Source organism: Marmota marmota, unplaced genomic scaffold, assembly GCF_001458135.2.
Source record: "Marmota marmota marmota unplaced genomic scaffold, marMar, whole genome shotgun sequence".
Taxonomy (NCBI): domain Eukaryota; kingdom Metazoa; phylum Chordata; class Mammalia; order Rodentia; family Sciuridae; genus Marmota; species Marmota marmota.
The window spans coordinates 9554350-9568706 of NW_026000153.1; the positions used below are offsets into that span (position 1 = coordinate 9554350).

General features: G+C 35.8%; 1 protein-coding gene across 1 annotated transcript in view; it reads left to right on the forward strand.

The window, feature by feature from the left end:
* Positions 1-14357, forward strand: part of Bbs9 (Bardet-Biedl syndrome 9) — a 487047-nt gene that overhangs the window by 251454 nt on the left and 221236 nt on the right. The window contains exon 20 of the mRNA XM_048786306.1: positions 3519-3671. Coding sequence (XP_048642263.1) covers positions 3519-3671 — 153 coding nt within the window. The remainder of the gene's footprint in view (positions 1-3518; positions 3672-14357) is intronic.

Below are 14357 nucleotides of genomic sequence, written 5' to 3' on the forward strand. Positions count from 1 at the left end.
CTCTGCCCCTACTCCAAATGGGGTGACGTGACTACCGCGCCGGTGGGCTGCTGGTCCTGTTCCGGGCACGGGCGGCGGCTCTGCTCTGCCCCTCTGGCTTGATGATAAAGTGAGAGAGACTCGGGTGTTTGTGACTCACTTTCTTTACCAGGAGACCAACTGTTTCTGTCGCCGCTGGTATCGATGAAGTTCTCTCCTCCGCCGCTTTCTGATGACATCAGATCTCTGCCATGTTGGTATCCAATACGAATGGCAGCATTTCTTTCCCTTTGCCGGTGACCAAAGCAACGGGTGAGTCCTGACCGGCCCTCAGAAGCCCCGTCTCAGTCCTGTTGTCACTGCCTATGATGGCTCGGTTGGTATTTACCTCCACAGTATTCAGCAGGACCCGGACCGAGAAGCAGTTTCCGCAGCTTCTTTATCCCTGGGCCAGAGCAGTTCCGGGAGCCGGAATTCGGCCGCTCCGTGCTCGGTATATGTTCTGATAGGAGCAGGCTCCAAGAAGCAGTTTCCGCGGGTTATTTAGCACTGAACCTGAGTAATTTTTCTGTGAGCCGCAGGCGAATGGCAGCCTGAAATTACCTGTTCTATGGCTGAATGAGCTGCAATCAGTGGAAAACAGGGACGGTGACGTCAGCTCTCCAAGATGGTGGCCGCTGGCTTCCTCTGTGGTCTGACCGGTGTGGAGAACCGAATTGGACCGCTTCCTTCCCCCGTCTCAAACCCAGAATTCAGCACTTAATAGGGTGATTGCACAGCTGGCAGAAGCCCGCGGAAACTGCAGCGCTGTATCTTTGCGTTGCTATCTCCTCGTTTCCCAGCGCGCGCCGCAGACTCTAGCCGCGGGGCGATTTGCTGAATAAGCAGCGTGACCCTCCGTGTGATCAAATCTCTCGCGTTTGAGCCCCTGTAGCTGATCCTCGTGGGATGGAAATCCTTTCTCTAGGTTTTGGAGCACCCGAATTTTGCTGGAAATTCCTAACAAGATAGCTTTTAGCCTTTCTAACTCGTCATTCTCCCACACAGTGACGCGGTACATGGGGGTAATGCACTCCCTTCGCCGCCATCTTCTCAGGATTGACAATCTTTGCCTTTCTCTAGGATATGTTTTAAGATAGCCTTGCTTCTCTATGCCAAACTAGATTCTAATGGTTTATGAAAGAGAGTCCACAGAAAGACTATATAAATTACATATTTTTAATATTTAAAATAGAGAATATTAAGTACTGTTGACTAATGAGTCTGACATACAGTTTTATCTTCTTATTTGTTTACTGGGAATTCCTTGGAATGTTTCCACATCACAGTGTTTCCTTTTGGGCAGGACTGAGAAAATATGGTAAACTATAAGCACTTTCCTTGGTTACATACAAAATTAAGGTGGCATGATTATACTTACTTTCATTTCTGATCCCACTATCTGCTTTCAACAATTTTAGTCATTGTAAATGTTGAATCAAGATGGCTTTTGGAATCTAAGTGTCCCTTTGTGTAAGCAAGGCATGAATTTATGTCTGTTTTATTTATTGCTATAATTCTGAGTGCCTAAAACATTTCTTAGACCTGGGATCAATAAATATCTGCTAAATGTTGAAATTCTGACAAGTACAAACATTTCAGTCACTGCTGCTTGTTTATACATTGAAAGGAATGATAACCTGGCTGATGTCTGAACATTGAGAATGTCTTTTAATTATTTTTGTACTTCATAAAGGTAGGAAGTAAAGTATTATGGCAATAAATTATACAGTTACATAAATGAATTATTGATAATTATGATAATATTCTTTAAAAAATTTAGTTGGTAAAAAAATGATAGTATTACTTAATTTTTGGTAATGAAAATTTTTCCCCCTCCTCCAGGGAATATTCTTTGGTTTAGTTAACTACTTAATGTTTCTAAAATTGGGATTAAAATAAGTTAATAAAATTGTAGATTCTATCTTATATGTAAGGGTATGTGGAGTATACCTGCAATGAAAAGAAGTTTGGTATGATTCTAGAAATATAAACCATAATATACTTGATTTCTGAACATTTTGGATATGATATTTATTTTAATTAGTTTATTACAGTTTTATAAAGTTCAATTACCAGTGCATTTGATCTGATCTCATGGAGTATGTCTTCTATGTCTTTGGCTAGCTTTCTTTTATTTTATTAATATTAGATGTAAAAGTTATGAGATGGGTTATGGTGAGGAGTAATTTCTGATTCTCATTCCCCTAGCCTCTCAATCTTTCTCTCTTTTTAAATTTTTTCTCCAATCCCTGGGATTGGATCAAGAGGTGCTCTTAACACTGAGCTACATCCTCAGTGCTTTTGATTTTTTAGTTTGAGACAGGATCTTGCTAAATTGCCCAGGCTGGCCTTCAACTTGGAATCCTCCTACCTCAGGCTCCCCTGTAACTGGAATTACAGGTGTCCACCACTGTACCTGGCCTCAGTCTTCTATTTGGATGGATATTTTTGGTGTCCAGTTTCTTGAGTATCTTTTTAGAAGTATTCTATCTACATAGTCACAACTATGCTACTATACAGGTTTATTTTAAAAAACACACATGGATAGTATCATGAAACATACTATTCTGCATTATTTTGCTTTGCTTCTTTAAATGCATTTTTAGATAACATCACATGTCTGCACCTACCTTGAAGAATAGTCTTTTTTATTAATTAGTTCTACTATTAATGGGCATTTGATGTTCAACATCTTAGTATACTAACAATAGAACAATTATGTTATGAGTATCCTTATATATACATTATTTTTTGCAAGCATAGTTCTAGGTTAAATTCCTGGAAATGGAATTGTTAGATCACAAACTGTATTTTCAAAAGCTGTTGTATTAACTTTTGTGTAAAACTTTGCTTATTTTTTAAATCATATTTTTGTTCTTACTGATTTCTATTGAGTTGTGGTCCCATTGGTAGATACTTTTTAGATGTCATGGACATAACTTTTGTCTCTTTTTGGTTGTTGCCATTACTTTTTACAGTTTGCCGTTTGTCTTATCACTTGGCTTTTTAACCATGTAGAATTAAATAGTTTTGGTTTTATTTTTTAGTAATTTGTCAGTTTTAGTGTGTATGTGGGGGAGCTGGCTTTTGACTCATACTAACAAAGCCCTTTATTGTGCTAAGATTAGAGAGAACAATTCTATTTTTTTAGTGCTTTTATTGTATATAAATTTTATTTCCTCCCCAATTGATTTTATTATAAAGAATGGGGAGAAATTCCTTCTTGTCCCCATGCACTCAGTTATTAAAAAATATTTACCAAATAATCAATCTCTACCCCCGTGATACTGGATCACCTTTTCTAAATTTCCATATGAACTATTTGACTGTATTATCTATGTATTCATGTACCAAATACCATATTGTTTTAATTCCTAGACTCTGTAATCATTTAAATTTGTTCATTACCCTTTTTAAAACCTTTAGTGCCTATATTCTTACTTAAACATGTTTTGTTAAATCTATTTAACCTCAATTTAAGAAATTCTTTATTGTAGCTACGGATAAATGGCGAAAAATTAGAAGAACTCTTATCTGAAAGAGCTGTACAATTTCGGGCCATCCAACGCCGGCTATTAACAAGGTTCAAAGATAAAACACCCGCCCCCCTTCAACACCTGGATGTCTTGCTAGATGGAACCTACAAGCAGGTCAGTATGTCAGTGATAGTTTTCTGTCACTGGATATAATTTTTTTTCCTTACCCTAAAGTCATGTATGAGAATACCAAGATGAGGTTTTTCTTTCCTGTTTATTATGATTACAATTATTATTAGATAATTCTTGGTACATTCTATAACTGTCACCATAATTCTCTATCTTTCCAAGAAACTGATTTATACTTCTAGTTATGTCAGTTGATATTTTAAAATGGAATTTGTAAGCAGCTTAATTCAAAGAGTTCTAGTTCAAATGGATTTTGTTTCTCTTCTTTCTTTTTTCCTCTTCCTTGTGTCTTTCTGTAGTTTTATTATTTGTTCAGCTAGTGTGAAAAGGCTCTCACTCTTAAGGTAGTATATCTCCAAAACTGCTTCAAAATTATCATCCCTGACATAGAATAATAATTTTTAAAATTTTAATTTTATGAGTAATGTTCCTATCAGTTCCACTATAATGAACCCTTTTCTTGATTAGATTCTGACTACATTGTGTCTTTCATATTTTTACATAATATCACTGTCTTGTTTTAAAAATCATTGTTGGTGGTAGAATATTCTGATTTATTTTGCAGTACTGAGTATTGAACCTAGGGCCTTATGCATGTTAGGCAAGTGCTCTACCACTGAGTTACATCCCCTGCTCTTTAAAATAGTTTTTTAAAATTTTGAGACAGGGTCTTGTCTGGGCTGGCTTCCAACTTGGAATATCCTGCGTCAGATTCCCAAGTATTTGGGATTACAGGTGTATGTCAACATGCCTGGCTGAATATTATTATTATTATTATTATTTTTAACCTGTCCAAGATTTTATTAGTAGAACCGTAGTGGCCGGTTGCAGAAGAGAAGGGGGGGAGAGAGAGGGGGACAGAGAGAGAGAGAGAGAGAGAGAGAGAGAGAGAGAGAGAGAGAGAGAAGAGAGGGAGAGAGAGGGGAAGAGATGGGGAGAGTAAGAGAGGTAAAATAAGAGAGAAAGGGAGAGTAAGAGAGTAAGAGAGGGAGAGGGTGAGAGTAAGAGAGGAGAGAGAGAGAGAGAGAGAGAGAGAGGGTGAGAGGAGGAGAGAGAGAGTAAAAAAGCGAGCACAAACAGGGTGTTGATATTCATGGGCTTAACACAGGATGAGGAGGAGCAAGGCTAGTGGGCTGCTACTTTTTCATTGGCGGAGAATTCGTGCCACTTCAGGGATTGGAGGTGCACCATTCAAAGTTCGCGCCATTCACGGGGATTGGAGGTGACGGTTCGCACACCTGAATATTATTTTTTAAACTGAGATTTTTATGCAGTAGAAATGTCCTGTGCCATTCTAACAAATAATATAGAAATATTCCATGTATACTTTCCCCACTTTTCTCCAATGGTAGTGTTTTGCAAAACTGTACAATGAGCAGGATATTAACATTGATAAAACTCACAGCTCTTATTCAGATTTAACTTGTACTCATTTGTCTAAATGTGTGTATTCTACACAATTTTATCACATGTTTAGGTTTGTGTATCCACCACCATATGCCAGATACTGAATAGCTTCTTCATCACATCTCCTTCATGCTACCCTTTATTACCACATTTCTGCTCTACTCTCTCCCCTTACTTCAATCTGTTGGTTTTCTAAGGACAGATAGTTTTTTCAAAGTTTTTTTTTTCTACAGGAAGGGAAACAGCTTGTGTATTATATTGATAATCCATTTGCTTCTTGAAAATTTCATGATTATTTGAAAATTAGTACTTTGAGAGAAAGTCTGTAGAGTAGTGGGATACTGGGAAAAACATTGGGCTTGGGCTTGGAAGTCAAAGACCTTTATTCCATTACTTATTATCTGCAAGGCTTTTGGCAATTCCCTTAGCCTCTCAGAACTTAAGTTTCTTTCTGTAAAATGGGATCAATACTGTGGTGTTGCAGAGACTATTCCGTAATGTATATGGATATGCTTTGTATATTGTTCTACAAATCCAGACTGCCAGTTTCTTTTATCGTGGAGTAATTATATGAGCCCCCTAGTTCTGTAGGCACTGATGCCCTTTCTGACAACCCTTTTCTCTCCTTATTGAATTTTTTTTGTCTTGGTTTGTATTCATTTCCTTCCTTCTTCACATTTCTTTGATCACTTGTCTATTTCATTCTTAAGCATGTTGTCATAATTGCCAGACTCGGAGCTGAAGAAATGCTCAGCCTTGTCTTTAATGATGCTCTCTCTTTTATTAGATACAATGGTAGAGGGATGTTTAAAGGGTCATTGAGGCAGCTTAATTTAATGCTTTACAATTTCTCTGTAAGTTTTTCTTTTCTAAAGGAAGCAAGACTTTTTTTTTTCTGTCTCTGTCTCTGTCTATCTCTCTGTCTTATTTTTTTCCCTTTTTCTTTTTGGCATGGGAAATTGAACACAGTGACACTTTACCACTGAGCTGTGTCCTCAACTTTTTAATTTATTTTATTTTATTTTGAGACAGGGCCTTGCTAAGTTTCTAAGGCTGGCCTTGAACTTGGGATATTCCTGTCTTTGCTTCCCATGTAGCTAGAGTTTTAGGAGTGCTTTGCCATCCCTGTCTCCTTCCTCTATTATACATTTTAAATGTGAAATTTTAATTTTTTCTACTTAGTGTTAGGTTTAGGAGTTTGTATGATTTGTAATATTAGAGACAAGAATAGTCAAAACTCTGGATTTTCATTTGAGTGCATATTTTTAAGTTTGCATCCTTTTTAGTTAACAAAAGATTAAATAAGATTTTGAATGAAAAATATGAATACTATGGGGAATGTTACTTAAATTTACTTTGCCATTCATTTTATAATTATATGTTGAAGTTACATTATAGTGAGCTGTTGATTGTTCAGTTAGTTTCATTTTTTTAAGTATTTTTGTTTTTTAGTTGTAGATGGATACTTTTATTTTATTTATTTATTTTTTAAATATGGTGCTGAGGATTAAACCCAGTGCCTCATATGTACCAGGCTAGCCCTCTACCACTGAGTCACAACCCCAGCCCTCAGGTAGTTTCTTGATCATAATAGTCATTTAACCTATCTTTAATTTTTAATGACATGATAAACATGAATATAATTTTCCCACAAAAATTACAATATTATACATAATGCTTAATTCCCTTCTTGTTGTCTTTTGTATCTGCCCAGAAATGTTATCATTATTTTTTGTCTTTCTAGATATTTTCTTTTTTATATATATGTAGAAATGAAATATTGTTTTGTGAGGCTAAAGAACAACCTATGAAGAGTATGATATCACATATATTAGTGTAACTGAACTCCTCTTATTTTTTCTTATAATAGTGTGTTCTGGAGTTCTTCTATATTAATCCATAGACCAACTTCTCTATTTGTAGTAGCTACATGGTATTCTGTGGTACGGACATTCTGCACTATGCATAAACCATAGTTTATGAAAGGAAACATTTTATTAGTATTTTAATGTTGAATCTAACACAAAGGAAAAATTCCTTTTAGACAACTCTATTGTGACCAGGCAGGCATATCACATACCTTCAGTTTGCTGTTATCTTATCTTCATACCTTGCTTGGGTAGGGAGCATGGTTTGCTTGGTGGATTAGCCATGGCAATGAAATAATAAGCTCTGGTAGAGCCCCATTTTACTCTCCCTAGCATAACTCTATTACATGAATTACTAGATTTTAAAAGTATTTTATTGATAAATTTGAAACTAGATCTGCCACCTTCTTGGAGTCCTTTTCTTCTTAGGAAAGAGAACTTCAATTTTTCTCTCAGTCCTTTTTTCTGATCTTAGTGCCACTCAGAAGCAATCAGCCGTGCAATGATAGATTTAATTCTGTTCGTCTTGTCACCAGTATCTGGAAGATGCTATATTGTCAGCGTTTAAGGAAGCAATGGTCATTTGCTTATGTGAAAAATATAAGCAGAGACAATTATTTTTCTAAAACTAGAGTGTAAGCTCTCCAAGGAGAAGGGATTATTTTGTCTTATTCATCACTCTATTCTTAGTATAATACATGTCTTGGCACAAAATAGGTGTTTAATAAATATTCATTCTGTGAATGAATGCTCTGTCGTCACTAATGAAGATAATTTTCTGGAAACTCTGTGTCTTTGATGATAAAGGCACCACTACAAAGAACAAAGTTGCAGAGAATTCTTTGAGTACAGGCTCATGCATCATTAGGGTGATTTTTTTTCTAAAATACTTAAAAGCTGCTAAGAAATGGAAACTCTTTTCTCTCTTCCCAAATAACATAATTGGGGGAATCAGGCAAACTGACAAAGCCAGGAAAGGTTTATAGCTGCAAATTCTTGGCTGAGAAAATCTTTTTTTTTTCTTTTTTCTTCCTTTTTTTTTTTTTTTTAATGAGAGTGTATGTACTGCAGTGAAATGTGAAATGATCATCTGTTGAACTGCCTCCATGCACATGGGCTGTTTTTGAGGTTGAATCCCTTCATATTCTAAGTGGCATAAGAATTAATTGGGGTTTTCCAGTATAAATATATTATAAAAATATATGTCCAGAAGCATGAAAATGTCTGATTCTCTCTATTTCCTGTTCATAGAATTGATGAACTCTTCCTCATGGATAGGCAAATTTTTTTTCCTAAAACATACCCTTTGAGCAAGCAGGATACAAAAATGTAGAATTAAAAGGCAATTTGGGCATTTCATGGTTTCTATATAGGCCAGGAACTGCTATGAATTTAAATAAAGTCATTCTGAAAATCAGAAAATGTAGCTTAAACTCTTAATAAACAAATGATTAAGCATTGCCAAGTTGGCTGTAATTTGAGGTAGTTTATATGGAATATTCATTCATATAATAGTTAGTAGGAGTAGACTACTAGGGTTGAAGTTTGGCTTACTGTCTCTATATTCAATAATAGTAGCTACTATTACTCTTAGGTTACAGGAAGTTCCATTGACAAGGTACAGAAGTAGGCAAGTTCAGAGCAGACAGTATGGGAAATATATCTTTGATGTTTAGATGTAAGTCTGAGCACCTGTAGTTTAGACAGTAAGCCAGTGAAGTGGGCTTCCAATCCTTGGATGACCTTGGGTTTAGATGCCTTTAATTATGGTACAGCAAGAGCCAATGAGTGAAAGCCATTGCTTTGCTTCTAAGGGTGCAGTAAAAATCCAACACTGTTTTTTTAAGCACATTCTAATAAATACTGTAAGGTTTGAAGTATATTCAGTGTATCATAGGATAACAACCGAGAGCTGTTTTCATCAGTTTTTTTTCACTACTGTGACCAAAAGACCTGAAGAGAATAATTTTAGAGGATAAACAGTTTATTCGGGGCTCACAGTTTCAGATGTCCGACTCCATTGTTCTGGGCCTGAGGTGAGGCAGAATATCATGGAAGAAGGGTATGGAGGAGGAAAACAGCTCAGGGCATGGCACCAGGAAGTGGAGAGAGCTCTGCTTGGCCGATACAAAATATATACCCAATGGCCCCCAGTGACCCACCTCTTCTAGCCATACTCCACCTGCCTGTAGTTATCACCCAGCTGATCCATTCAAGTGAACTGATGCACTGATTAGGTTAATCATAACCCAGTCATTTCACCTCTGAACTTTCTTGCATTGTCTTATACTTGAGCTTTTAGTGGGACATCGCATATCTCAACCATAACAAAAGCTTTCTGTCTAGAGTCAGCTTGCCTGTGCTTCATTCCTGGTATTGCTACTTGCTAGCTGTGTGCTCTTAGGCAATTACTTAAACAAACCAAAAAGAAAACCCTCCCTAAGCTTCAGTTTCCCCACTTTTAGAATGTTGATGATAATGGTGCCTCCTGCATGGGTTGTGAGAATACAATTGTGTAAACACATAAATTGCATGAGAGAGTGCTTGGTATACAATAAGCTCTCAACAAATGTTAATTATAGTTCTGGGAAATATTCATCTTTATTTGTCTAATAAGTTATGCTCATAAGTAGTGCTATTAATTGATCAAATGAAGATTATATTAATACATCATCTCTGAAACTCTGCTGTCAGCCTCACATATCTAGATCTTAATTAAGAATCAGGGGGCTGGGGTTATGTCTCAGTGGTACAATGCCTGCCTCGCACATGGGAGGCACTGAGTTCGCTCTTCAGCACCACATAGAAATAAATAAATAAAGATATTGTGTCCATCTACAACTAAAAAATAAGTAAAATTAAAAAAAAGAATCAGGAAGATTTTTATCCTCAGAGGCAGCTCCCAAACTCCTCTAAGCATACTTATATCAGATGTTTGGTTCTGTAGAGGGTACCAAAGGGAAGGAACATGAGGATCACGGCCTCAAGTGACCTTCTTCTGAGACTCTAATTGTTTCATTTGCATGTATTTCTAGAAGAAAAATCAATCAAAAACCCCAAACCATTTCACATACATACACACACGCACACACACAAACATACAACCACACCCATATCTATTGCATTGCAGAAACATTGTACCAAATTATAGTTCAAGAACATATGAAAATGTTTGTTTTTCTAGGGGTTATTGCTTGTAACAAATGAATCAGTCAGAATTAGAAGATGACCACTTGAGCTCACAGTCCTCATACCCCTTCCTTTTGGTGTCCTCTCTAGAGCCAAACAACATCTGAAATGCATAGGCTTAAAGGAATTTGGGGGGCATTCACTGAGGATACAGGGTCTTACAATAGTTGTGGTCTGCGGACTTTGAAGATAATTTATCTTAAAATTAACTAGGTTTGTCAATAGTTGTTTAAAGCAGACAGAGTATCAGTACTGCTTTCAGGCTATTGGGACTACTGACACACTTACCAATTGTGCTTAGTTATGTGCTTGTGTGAAGGATGGCACCATTATTTTGTCTCCTTCTAGGCCTGGCATCATGGGAATGTGACCTGCATAGTTACACAGATACCTGTGTTTGGTTTAATGCTCTGCCATAGTTTTCCTCAAAATCTTAATACCTTTAAAAACAAGAGACCCTGTATTTTTTAAAGTAAGATTTAAAAAAATATATATTTTTAATGATAGATGGACATAATACCTTTATTTTATTTTTAAAAATATGTTTTAAAATTATACATGGACACAATATCTTTATTTTGTTTGTTTATTTTTTTATGTGGTGCTGAGGATTGAACCCAGTGCTTCACGTGTGCTAGGCAAGCACTCCACCAGTGAGCCACAACCCCAACCCTGTATTTTTATTTTGCATTGGGTGCCTCAAATAATGTAGCTGATCCTGACCCTGTTAGGATATAAATTTCTGATGGGTAGAGTAAGACAACTGAGATTTCAAATACAGGGTTGAAGTACAGAACAACTATTTTACCCCTAACCCCAAATCACCTATAGGCTTCCCCAAATATGAAGAAAAGGGATTGCAATGGATGTCACTGATAGCTCCTCTGGGCAGTGTAAGGGCTTCTTTCTGGGCAGGTGTCTTGGTTAACTGGTCATGAAGCAGCCATGCATGATGAGTAACCTCATATAGACATAGTATCCTGCAGTTTGCTCTCTCTGGTCTTTTAGGTTTCCAATAGGTAGGTTACTGATTTCAAGATGCACCATCAGTACTTATGAGTTTTGATTCACATGGGGGTCAAATAATCATTTTGCTCCTATTTTTAACCACAAATCATTTCCTATGTCCTGTATAGGAGTTTTTAAAGTCATACCCCAATTTTTTGCTGGCATTCCTTTTCCTGTGTGCCAGCTACCACTATATCACACTCCTCTGGGCCATCCATCAAGCATCCCTTATTGAAGTTAGCCAGTGGTTGAAAGAAGGAGAGGGACTAGGAATATCACTCTGGGAAAAGCATCTCAGGATTCTTACATGGAAAAGATCTGGCCTCTAGTGAATAAAGATTTTTCAAGTTGTCGACCACAATTTCAATTGTTTGTATTCTAGAATTTGGGGGAAATAATCTTCCTTTTTGAAAGAAATTTGACCTGTACTTCCTAACTTTAGAGGCATAATGTTGAAAGAAAGTAATCACATTGCCTTACTTTCTCAATCACCTGAATGTAGTTTTGAAGGACCTGAGACAAAGTAAGGGAAAAGAGGTGAAATTCATGTTTATTCAGTATCTGTTCAGCTTGAAATAAATTTCCTTCAGTATTTTAATGCTTTCCATCATCTTGTGTGGGTGGCACTACTCCTATTTTATGGATGAAGAAACTGAGACTCTGAGCAGGTTAAGAAAGTTAATTATTCAGAGTTATACAGATATTAAGCAAATGTATTCCAAAGTCTGTGCATTTAATATATCATGTGGCATTTTTACTTTAGTCATTGCCAGGTGGGATGTAGATATGCTAGATTTTTCTTAGGAAAGGTATGGTCAGGTTAAATAATAAGGAGATGCATAAAAACTGCTTTCTCATATTCATGCTTTGTGTGTTTTTATATTCATGATCTTCTAATATTCATCATGTATATCTATCAGTAATAAAATCTTCTGGAGATTTCCCTAAATTATGATATATCTGAAAATTGATATATTTTCAAGAGGAAGAGGGGACTTTGTTAATTTGTGAACTTACACAGTTTTTTCTTTTTTGTAATTGAATGCTAATGCTTATTACATTTGGCAGAAAAGTTTTGGAAAATAAGTTCTCTTTCATGTTATAAAATATTCACATACATTTGTTATTCGAAGCAAGACTGAGTAAATTGAAATAGGGGAAGTTAGATTTGCCCTTTGGTTTGGCTTATGTTTTGATGCTTTTATGTGTGCTGAAATCTTCTCCTGCCATGAACACTAACCCTCTGTTGTAGCAGAGGGAAAATGTTTACTGATCTAAAAGTTTGTGTCAGATGACATATGTGTGATGTAATGACTGATAGTCATTAATGTTCTAGAAAGGCACTTGGCTAATTTTTCTCTTCTTCAAAACAGAGGCTATATTAGGCTTAATTTTAAACAGAGATCCTGTGGTTTGGAGTTTGCTATTTGTTACTTTTTCTGTACTTAAAACTTCCTTCCACTCTGTTTATTTGTATGGTATTGATATAAAAAATCATTTTAAGTCACGCAGACGTCTGAGAGTGTTTTGGTCCGTGACTTTTTAAATGAGCCTGATTTTGGCTGATAACACAAAGGAATATGTGATGAAACCATTCAGAGACCCACTTCCTTCATTGCCATTGGCAAGTAGAAACAATGTGCTGATAGACTGAAAAGGAGCTATAGAGGACATGATGCTGTTGCTCAACTTGTTTTCTGTATGATCACGTAAAAGCTAAAGAAAATTATGTCTGTAAAGGTGCTAGAACATTGGATGAGAAAGTAGGGCACAAGAATTTGCAACCATATATTTGAGGATGAATGGGAGTGGTAAAGAAATGGATGGCAGTAAAAAAAGTTTACATGTTTTCACCCTGTAATTTCACTCTTGGATATTTAGCTAAGAAAATAGTTCACAAAGGAAAAAATACATTCATCAAGTTGTTAATATTAATTAACAATAATATTATACTATTAGTTTCATTTGTAAGAAATTTCAGTATTGATTACCAGCTTTCCATAGTTTGAAAATGACTAGTCTTTTTGAGTACTACTATTTGATGTGGTGTCATTCACATCATTATTTCATTATTTTAAAAGCTAGACAACCATAAACCATTTCATATAGTTGAAGAAAGCAGTATAAGAAATAGTATATAGTAAGTAACAAATAATGAAATAGATATCTATAATAGATAAGTGTGCAAATATTTGGAAGGAATAAAAAACTGAAAATAGAGTGTTTGTTTTAGATAAGTTTAATATCTTAATTTAATATTCTGATCATAATTTGATGAGAATAAATAATTTTTTGTAACAGTGTGAATGTACTTAATACTACAGTACCGCATACTTAAAAGTAGTTAAGATGGCAAATTTTATGTTATGTATGTTTTATCTGAGATAAAATATAATACCACAAATAATAACTTTTTTTGTAAAATGGGATGTGGTCACAAACTCCTGGTCTTCATTGTTATTTTCTGAGTGAGGCATTACTTTTTTATGCATATACTCTAAAAACTTATTTTTCTGGTCTCAGAATGTTTAGAGCTTTGGATTATCATTCCATATATGAATTGGTTTATTCCTGTTTATTCAAAAGAGAGCAATTAGATAACTGAATGGTATGTTGGAATGAATATATGGGTAAGAGTGGGTGGTCTCTTGCTCTGTCTGACCCTCTTACTCCTTCAGCTAAACTAAAGAAGTATACAAAGCTCTTTCACAAGTATTTAAAATTTTCTTCACCCAGGTCAGAGTACAATCTAGAATGCAGTTTCCAAAATTTACATCAGTGTATCATTGTTCTGTTCAGTTTCTGTGTGACTGCATGATCTAGACCAATGTTGTCCAAAAGAAGTTTGTCCAACATGATTCTATACCTAGAAGACCCAAAAGGGTCTACAAAAAAACTACTAGAACTAATAAATGAATTCAGCAAAGTGGCAGGATATAAAATCAACACGCATAAATCAAAGGCATTTCTGTATATCAGCGACAAAACTTCTGAAATGGAAATGAGGAAAAACACTCCATTCACAATATCCTCAAAAAAAATAAAATACTTGGGAATCAACCTAACAAAAGAGGTGAAGGACTTATACAATGAAAACTACAAAACCCTAAAAAGAGAAGTAGAAGAAGATATTAGAAGATGGAAAAATATACCCTGTTCATGGATAGGCAGAACTAACATCATCAAAATGGCGATATTA